Genomic DNA, 10,249 nt, shown 5'->3' on the forward strand with positions numbered 1-10,249 from the left:
TTTTCTTCTACTCTTTTCTTCTCTCAGGGACTGCTCAGAGAAAACCGAGCCACCGACAGCGCCGGGGGAACGGCGCCAGACTCGAGGCGCGAAGCATCAGAAGCGTCCGCACGACGGCAGCCGCGTGCGCGCGAGGGGGCGGGGCGCTCGCCTCCCGCGCACCTGCCCAGGGCCCTGCCCTCTGCCCGCGCCCCGCCCCTAGCCCCGCCCACGCGCCCCGCCCCGCCCACGCGCCCAGCTCGGCCCACGCGCGCGAGGTCCCGGTTCACGCGAGCGTTCTCCTGCGCGTCCGCTACCGCCGTAGCGACGGACGGGTAGGGGAGTCGATCCCCGTCGGTTTGCTCCTCTCGGTGGAGGGGAGATGGGGAGGCGTTGCGCTGGGGCTGAGGTAGGAAGGAGCCCGCCCCTCGACGCCTAACCCTCCCGCGACGCTAGCCCCTGAGCCGTGATGCGAGCGTGGGCCCTACTCTCCGCGGTGCTCTGGTACCTCACAGGAGGTGGGGATCCTCCCGCCAGGTCCCCTGGCCTCTCCCATCTTCTCCGTCCTGCCTCCTCCGCCCCGCCCCGCCCCACACTGAGCCCTGGCTTCTCTTCTACGTAAAAAGTCAGTGGTTTCTTTCCTCCGCAGTTGGATGGCAGCGTAATTCCGAGCGCACTGAGAAAGGCTTCATTTATGGCAAGCCGGGACACCCAGGTAATAAGGACCTCTTCACCCGCAGAGTCTGCCCGAAGAGCCGGGGGCTCCGTCGCTCTGCTAAGGTTCTTCCCGAGGAGGGAAATGGAGCAAACATTTATTGAACGTATACTGTGTGCTCTGCACTTCCCGAAGGTTGTTGCATCGTTTCATCCTTACAGCGACGCCACTACGCCTCAGTTGTATCACCTTACCTAAAGCTGCATAGCTCGTTAGGAGCTAAGATTCAATTCAGATCTCTTTCTCTGATGCCACCTCACTTCCAGGTGTCCCCGCTGCTTTGCAACATGCGAGGCCCCCTCAGAGGAGTGATTTCCGGTGCTGGAAGTCCCTCTGTTTGGAATGCCCTTATCCCTTCCCTTATTAACTAGAACTCCTACATATCCTTTACGGCTCAGCTCAAATGTCATTTGTCACTGTGATGAAACTTTCTCACACCCGCCAAGGAAAATTACTCACAAGGCTAACTTTAGATAACTTTGGGCCGGTTCATAGCATTGGTCAGGTTTGGAATCTCTCCGTGTTTGGCGGCCCTCCCCTTCCCTGCCACCACCAAATTGTAGGACGGTGTCTTCTTTATATGTTCAGAGCCTGGCATTCAGTAGGCTTTAAAATTAATATCTTGTGGGACTGTATTGGTTCCAAGCACATTGTTGCTGCTTCCATCAAATCCGAAACAGAATAGGTTTTGCAGAAAATCTTCCTCGTCTGTCCCATTTAATTATTGTTCCTAACAGAGGAAATTTATAGTTAAATATCATGTTTGCCTTGGGGATGACAATGATCATCTTTAAAATAGTTTTGCAACCAAAAGATCCTTTTCTGATCTTTAAATTGATTCCACTAACCCTTCAAATTTTTTTTATTCTAGTTAGTTCTGAATCTGTACATCAAGATGTATTATGTACATTTTAGCAACTAAGACGCGGGGCAGCCAAAATAAATAAATAAATAAATAAATATTAAAAAAAATAAAATGTATTATGTACATTTTTATAAACAACACTATAATATCACAGAAAAAAGAAAAAATATTGACTCTGTAGCAGTCTAGAGTTTTAAGAGTCTATGAGAAGCAGAACGGACTTTAGCATTCCAAATGTTATAATGATATGCTGATTTTTAACATAGTGAAATCCAAGAAGAACTAATCAAAGTAACTTTGGGACAAAATGGTAGGAAATGTGTTTCTTAATTTAATTTTGCTATATAATGTAGTTATATATTGTTTTATTTTGTCACAGTGACAGTATATGTAAATTTACATCACAGTAGCCCAATCCTTGTCTGTATGGATTTGAAACGTGCTGAAAAAGAAACAGTGGACCCCACCTACTTATGGGTTGGGCCTAATGAAAAGCCATTAACAGGTAAGTTATTCGATTTTAATATCTTCTTTTCTTAATGATGCGAACATTTTTTAAGAAAAGCACTGTCATTTATTGGAATGAACAAATTGAAATTTAATTTTAACTACAGATTCACTTACTCCATATTTAGACAATCATATTATATCTTGGTCTGTGCCTTATTTTCTCCTTATGCAAAAACTGAAGCAGTAATTTTTGTACCTTACTTCCCAAAGCTGTATTAGTTCAGAAGTTTTTATAAAACCTAAAATTTATCCTTGCAGCACCTGTGATAGGAGATGAGGTAACTAATATGTAATTTTTCACGATGTTAGGAGGGTGTCTTATAATATGAGCATTGTTAATTTCTGTCTTATGTGAAGAAATTGCATAGAACTATAAGGCAGTGTGATCTCACTTACAGAATTACTGGCATAAATCAATTGAAATTAGATGCCAAGAAATGAATTAAAGAAAACCAAAATATATTTCAAAAGTGTACTTATCTCACGTGGTTTTCCATTGAGTAATATGACAGAGTTAAGATTTTGTTGAATTCTTGAAGTTAAAATAGTCCATTAATTTTTAAATTTTTGTATTTATTTGTAACCCCAAGTTTACTAAATAATGTTTGAATTGTTACATGTTAAATAACCAAGTAATTTACTCTTTCTGTTTAGGAAATAATAGAATAAATATAACTAAAACAGGAAAGCTGATGGTGAAAGACTTTCTGGAGCCTTTGTCTGGACTTTACACATGCACTCTTTCTTATAAGACTGTCAAAGCAGAAACCCAAGAAGAAAAGGTAGTAAAGCAGAGATATGACTTTATGATCTTTGGTAAGAATATAGACACATTTTAACTTAAACATTTAATATGGATCAGAATTAAGTATATGGTTTCTTCATTTAGTGACAATGAGTCTTATATATAATTGTTATGACTTATAGAGTATTTTGGGTGTATTTGACTAGGCAAACTTAAACTGACATCAAAATAGTGTGTCCTAAATAATCCTCTTTCAGCCTCCCACTTCCCACTGTCTAGGTATGCAGGCACAATCTACATTATCACAACTTTGCCAGGTAATTTAAAAACTGGTGCTTAATTCCATAAAAGCAAATTAATGATCCTTTTCACTGGACTGTGCTGACAGCAACACTTCTGTAAATTAAGACCCTCACTGTCAAAATCTTATTTTTTTCTTGATACTTTTAACTTATATATATAGCCAGCCCACAGAAACCGTACAATCTCTTGTACTGAGTGGATAATATATCATATGAAAATAACCTTTTTCATTAAAGTTATTAGTTTTATATCTTTTTGTGAGGATAAACTGTTAAAACATTTTATTAGAAAAAATAAAATAAAATACCCAAAAACCCCCCATTTTATTAGATAAATTAAGTTCTGTGCTGGTTTGCAAGATTGATGGGATTTAATATTACATGTTATTTGGAAATTAATGCTAGGCACAATTGTTTTATTCTCATCTTTCTTAAAGCCTACCGGGAACCTGACTATTCATATCAGATGGCTGTACGTTTTACCACAAAATCTTGTGTAGGAAAGTATAATGATCTGCTTTTTAGAATGCTGAAGAAAATCTTGGATAATTTAATCTCTGATTTGTCATGCCATGTCATAGAACCATCATATAAATGCCATTTTGTTAAAGTCCCAAAACATGGCCTCATTCCTGAGCTATTTATAGCCTTTCAAGGTAAAAAAAAGTTTTAATATTTCTTTAATTTTATGTGTTTAATCTTAATTATGAAATTAATTACCATATTATTATAGAAAGCTTATAAATAGTAGGCCTTAAATGTTTGTTAAGCACTAAAGTATGTTGTTGGTCTTAACCTGGTTGTGGTTTTAAAAATTAACACATTATTTGCCTTCAACTATGATATATTGTTGCCTGTCTTTTAGAACTTAATATCATTTTATAAATATGGGCTTTAACTATGTAGCTAATATTTAACTTATAACTTCTTATAGAATTTTAAATTGTATTTTTGAGAACTTAACAAAAGGGAGAAACCAAACCAAATTTATTACTATTCATTTTAAAGCCTTGTAGTTACCTCCATTAGCCCCCAGATGGAGTGAAATCATAATGTATAAATCATTCAAATTGTGCACCTTTACTTTATTACTAGAATTACATAGATTAAACACATGCACACATGCATACTGAATTCAGCATTTGGAGCTTTATTGGAATGTTTGGAACTTTTTGGAATCTTTCTGTGAAAATGTTATTTTTCCCCCTCCAGTTAATCCTTTTGCACCAGGGTGGAAAGGTAAATGCAATGAGTCTGTTGACTGTGAAGATACCACTAACCATAATATCCTCCAGGTGAGAATTTCAGTGTAAGGGGAAAGTATTTGAATAGTATACAAAGCTATTTAAAAACTGAAATATGAAGTATTATTGATTTTTGGTTTCAGTTTTATAAACTGAGATTGTTGAGATCTTGGCTATTTAAAAATGTTTTGTTCTGGAAGAGTATATCTGGAATGTTATATAGCTCCCCAGGTTAATATTATATATTTTTCCTATGACAGAAGGATGGATCACTGGTCTTTGTTCTCCAAATGTAACTAAGCAGCAGCTTGAAGAACAACCTTACAATCATGTCAACCTAGGTTAAAACAGTGGTTCTTCCAAAACTGTATCTGCACTGATCAAAATAGTTGCTCTCTCCTCTGCCTCCTTAGAGGCTAAGGACATAGTCTAAAAAATCCCTTCACTCTCCTCCTCTATCCCTGAGCGCATACCCTTAATATTGTGCATGGTTTATGGGTTGTTATTAGTTATTATTTAAGCCCCATGCTCAAAAAATAAAATAAAATTTATACCATTAGTCTGTAATGCTGATTAGAGAAAAGTTTTGGTTTCCATTTTGCTTGGCTTTTTGGAATTAGAAATAATGAACTCCCAGTTATCTACATGTGGAATAGACATGATGCAAATAATTCAAAACAAGTGCTTTTTAACCTCAATTTAGTTTTTCTTAACTGTTGTGCATAAAAATTGACAATAATTGGTAAGGTCAAGGCTAAACTAATTTTAGTATTAACATGCAACTTTTCAGGAATTCATCTGTTGTGTAAAGCAATGGCATGTTTGTATTACGTTTCATTGCCTCTGATACAGGAGGAGAAATTTGGTTCATAGTTTAGTAATTGTACTTCTCTCTGGTGTTTTTAAATCTTAGGCAAGAAATCGAATAGAAGAATTTTTCCGGAGCCAAGCATATATTTTCAACCATGACTTTAATAAAACTCTACCAGCTATGCATTTTGTGGACCACAGTTTTCTGATAGTACGAATAGATAGCTGTCGTCCAGGCTTTGGAAAAAATGAAGGTCTCCACAGCAATTGCGCTACCTGTTGTGGTAATTATAAAATATAAATATCTAATTATTTAGGTTATATAGTCAGAATTCACTTAGCATAATTGAATTGAATATTTATAGTGGTTCTCTTTACCAAAAAATATGTTTAATTAAAGGGAAGTAAAAATTCAAAGCCCAAATTTCTAAATATAATTATCTTCATGTATATGAATTCTGCTAATGTAATCTTTTGTATTACAAAATATTTCTGTAGTGCTTTTTTTTTTGGCTGCATTGGGTCTTCGTTGCTGCGTGCAGGCTTTCTCTAGTTGCGGCGAGTGTGGGCTACTCTTTGTTGCGGTGCGCGGACTTCTCATTGCGGTGGCTTCTTTTGTTGTGGAGCACGGGCTCTAGGCGTGGGCTTCTGTAGTTGTGGTGCACAGGCTCAGTAGTTGTGGCTCACGGGCTCTAGAGCGCAGGCTCAGTAGTTGTGGCGCACGGGCTTAGTTGCTCCGCAGCATGTGGGATCTTCCCAGACCAGGGCTCGAACCCGTGTCCCCGGTATTGGCAGGTGGATTCTTAACCACTGTGCCACCAAAGGAAGCCCTTCTGACTTAAGCTACTATACTATGAAAGAAAACAAAATGGTCCTGCCTAGAAATTGTAAATAGGAACTAGAAAACAAGAAATAGGAACTCATAAATGAAGCAATGCAGAAGATACTGTAAAATGCTGATGCTAAAGGAAAAAATAGCTAAGATTCTAACTTTTTTCTGGCTTTAAGATCACCAGATAACAATGTTTAAAACTTATAAATGGGGAGTTCTCTGGCGGTCCAGTGGTTAGGACTCTGCGCTTTCACTTCTGTGTCCCCGGGTTCAATCCCTGGTTAGGGAACTAAGATCCTGCAACACGCTCAGTGCAGCCAAGAAAAAAAACCTCATAAATAATCTTCCACACCTTAACTGGCTGAACATTACTCATAGTATAACATAGATATAGAATGTCAATGGTGTGACATTAATGGCAATTTGTATTATTGGTATAAGATACTTCTAACTGAAATTATAATAATCTACTCCATTGTGTTTTCCTCTGCAGTGGTTTGTGGTCCTGGGACTTTTAGTCCTGATGTTGATGTTACATGTCAGACCTGCGTTTCTATCCAAATCTACGGAGCTAAATCTTGCCCATAAAACTTCAAACAAAAACTGCAACGTGAAGACTAGAGGTGAAAGCATTGTTACTTGCTTGTGGAGGTGGCGAACATAAGATGATTTGTTCACATCCCAGAGTGTCATAGATAGTTCCAGTAAGTAAGATCAGTACGACCAAAACATTGGAAAACATACCTTTTAGAAACCCTAAAAAGATAGTTGACATGGCATTTCTAAGAAGGCATTTAATATCTCCAGTGTGCAAAGGAAAGTGTAAGTATCAGTGGATGAGTTTTATTGAAATATGTTTTGTTGTTTACAAACAATCTGTTTCCATGTACCTAAGACTATATTAAGATCAAGAAGAGTAGCAAAGTATAATATAATAAAAACATTGTACTTTCCATGTATTATTTTGTTTGATATCACTCTTATATAAAGGCATATATATTACCTTTATAATTAGAACCAAAAAACTTATTTCTTTGGGTCTCTTTGCTTTCAGTTTGTTTTTAGAATAATAGAATTTATTAGTATAGTTTTAGGTTTACAGTATAATTGAGCAGATATTATACAGAGTTCCATATACCCACTCCAGCCCACACCCTCATCCCTCCCCAGTTTCCCCTATTATTAACATCTTGCATTAGTGTGATGCATTTGTTACAATTAATGAACCAATGTTGATACATTATTATCAACTATAGTTCATAGTTTATATTAAGGTTCATTCTTTGTGTTCTACAGTTCTATGGGTTTTGACAACTGCATAATGACATGTGTCCACCCTTACAGTTTCATACAGAATTGTTTCACCACCCTTAAAATGCCCTATGCTTCACCTATTCATCTCTCTCCCTTACCCCAGAGCCCTTGACAACCAGTAATCTTTTTACTGTCTCTATAGTTTTGCCTTTTCCAAAGTGTCATAAACTTGGAATTGTACAGTATGTAGACTTTCCAGACTGGCTTCTTTCACTTACCAATATTCATTTAAGGTTCCTCCATGTCTTTTTGTGACTTAATAGATCATTTTTTATTGCTGAATAATATTCCATCATATGGGTGTGTAAAGGACATCTTGGTTGCTTCCAGTTTTTGGTGATTATGAATAAAGTTGCTATAAATATTTGTGTACAGGTTTTTGTATGGACACAAGTTTTCAAATCAATTGCGTAAATACGTAGGAGCATGACTGCTGTATTGTATAGTAAAATTATGTTTAGTTTTGTAAGAAACTGCCAAACTGTGTCCCCAGTTGGGCTACCATTTTATATTCCCACCAGCAATGGATGTGTTCCTTGTTGTTCCTCATCCTCACCAGCTTTTGGTATTTTCAGTGTTTTTGATTTTGGCCGTTCTAATAGGTATATAGTGGTATTTCATTGTCATTTTAATTTTAAATCCCCTAATGACATCTGGTCTGAGCATCTTTTCATATGTTTATTTGTCACATGTATATCTACCGTTCAGATCTTTCTCCATTTTTTTATTGGATTAGTCATTCTTATTGTTGAGTTCTAAGAGTTCTTTGTATAATTTAGATACAAGTTCTTTATCGGATATGTGTTTTGCAAATATTTTCTCCCATTTTGTGGCTTGTCTCTTCATTCTTCTCACAGTGTCTTTCACTAAGCAGAAGTTTCTAATTTTAGTAAAATTCAATTTACCAATTTTTTTCTCACGGATCATGCTTTTGGTGTCATACCTAAAAACTCATCACCAAGCCCAAGGTCATCTAGGTTTGCTCCTGTTGTATTCTAGAAGTTATATAGTTTCATGTTGTACATTTAGTCTAAGATGAATTAGTTTTTGTGAAAAGTATAAGTTGTATGTTTAGATTCTTTTTTTTTTTTTTTTGCATATGGATGGTTCCAGCACCATTTGTTGAAAAGACTATCCTTCCTCCATTGAATTGCCTTTGCTCCTTTGTCAAAAATCAGTTGACTGCATTTGTGTGGGTCTATGTCTGGGTTCTCTATTCTACTCCAATTATCAATTCATGTATTCTTTCATCAATACCATACTGCCTTGATTTCTGTATAGTAAGTCTTAAATTCAGTTAGTATCAGTCCCCTGACTTAGTTCTTATTCTTCAGTATTGTGTTAGTTATCCTGGGTCTTTTGCCTTTTCATATAAACTTTAGAATTAGTTTGTTGATAACCACAAAATAACTTGCTGGGAGTTTGGTTGGAATTGCATTGAATCTATAGGTCAAGTTGGGGAAAATTGACATGTTAACAATTTTGAGTTTTCCTATCCAGGAACATGGAATATCTCTTTATTTAGATTTTCTTTATTTCATCAGAGTTTTGTAGTTTTCCTCATATAGATCTTGTACATATTTTCTTCAATTTATGCCTAAATATTTAATTTTTTGCACAAATGTAAATGGTCTTGTATTTTTAATTTCAAATTCCAAGTGTTTATTGCTGGTATTTAGGAAGGCATTTAACTTTTTTTTTTTAATTTTTTTTATTGAGGTATAGTTGTTTTACAATGTTGTGTTAGTTTCTACTGTAGTGAAGTGAACTTCCCTGTGCTATACGGCAGGTTCTTATTAGTCATCTATTTTATACATATTAGTGTATATATGTCAATCCCAATCTCCCAATTCATCCCACACCCACCCCCCACCGCTTCCCCCCTTGGTTTCCATATGTATATTAACCTTATATCCTGTGATATTTCTCTAATTGCTTATTAATTCCAGGAAGTTTTTTGTAAATTCTTTGGGATTTTCTACTTAGACAATCATGTCATCTGCAAACAGAACAGTTTTATTTCTTCCTTCCTAATCTGTATATCTTTTATTTCCTTATCTAGTCTTATTGCATTAGCTAGAACTTACAGTATGATGTTCTGTAAGTTCTCCTCTATTCCTAGTTTGCTGAAAGCTTTTATCATGAATGGGTATTGGATTTTGCCAAATGCTTTTTCTGCATTTATTGATGTGATCATGTGATTTTTTTATCTTTCGTCTGTTGATATGATGGATTACATTAATTGATTTTCAAATGTTGGAACCATCCTTATATATTCAGAATAAATCCTTTTTAGTCATAGTATATAGTTATTTTTATACATTGTTGGATTTGATTTGCTAATATTCTATTGAGGATTTTTGTATTTATTTCATGAGACATATTAGTTTGTAGTTTTCCCTTCTTATGATATCATTATCTGGTTTTAGTATTAGGGTTATTTAGTGTTAGTGTTAACATTGTAGGTATGTGTGTCAGTCAGGGTCCAATCAGGAGACAAAAAACACAAAGTAATTTGAACAGGGAAGGTTTAATATAAAGAATTGTCAACCATAACAGGAGCAGAATAACAAGGAATTGGATAGTGAGATATAGAGAACCCTAAAGAATAGAGGGGTAGCGGATATAAAGAGCAGCTCCTACCACTGGGACTGAGACAGAGTGTCCATGAAAGAGCCACCAGCTCCAAGGGCTGAGATCTAGACCTTATTGAAGAGGGCACAACCATGGGTCACCGGATGACAGAAAAGTCACTGAGGCTGGAAATTCACTCTCCGGAACTTTCCAGAGATCTGCCCTCTAGGGTGCCAAGGAAGGCTCTTCATGGGGAAATTTCTCACTCTGCTACAAAACCACGCAAGGAAGAGGGGTTGTTGGTGAAGCTGCTGGCCACCATGCACTGCAGGACATGGAGATATTGCACATGTTGCAGG

The 10,249-nt window shown here is 36.8% G+C and overlaps 1 protein-coding gene across 1 annotated transcript; it reads left to right on the forward strand.

The window, feature by feature from the left end:
• Positions 1-448: 448 nt before the first annotated feature.
• Positions 449-6,590, forward strand: ZPBP2 (zona pellucida binding protein 2). Its single transcript, XM_059908219.1, has 8 exons — positions 449-497; positions 629-694; positions 1,939-2,064; positions 2,724-2,885; positions 3,554-3,772; positions 4,329-4,411; positions 5,274-5,454; positions 6,496-6,590. Exons 1-8 carry the CDS (start codon positions 449-451, stop codon positions 6,588-6,590), a joined length of 981 nt encoding a protein of 326 aa, XP_059764202.1.
• Positions 6,591-10,249: the final 3,659 nt, after the last annotated feature.

This window comes from Balaenoptera ricei, chromosome 20 (genome assembly GCF_028023285.1).
Source record: "Balaenoptera ricei isolate mBalRic1 chromosome 20, mBalRic1.hap2, whole genome shotgun sequence".
NCBI classification, from domain to species: domain Eukaryota; kingdom Metazoa; phylum Chordata; class Mammalia; order Artiodactyla; family Balaenopteridae; genus Balaenoptera; species Balaenoptera ricei.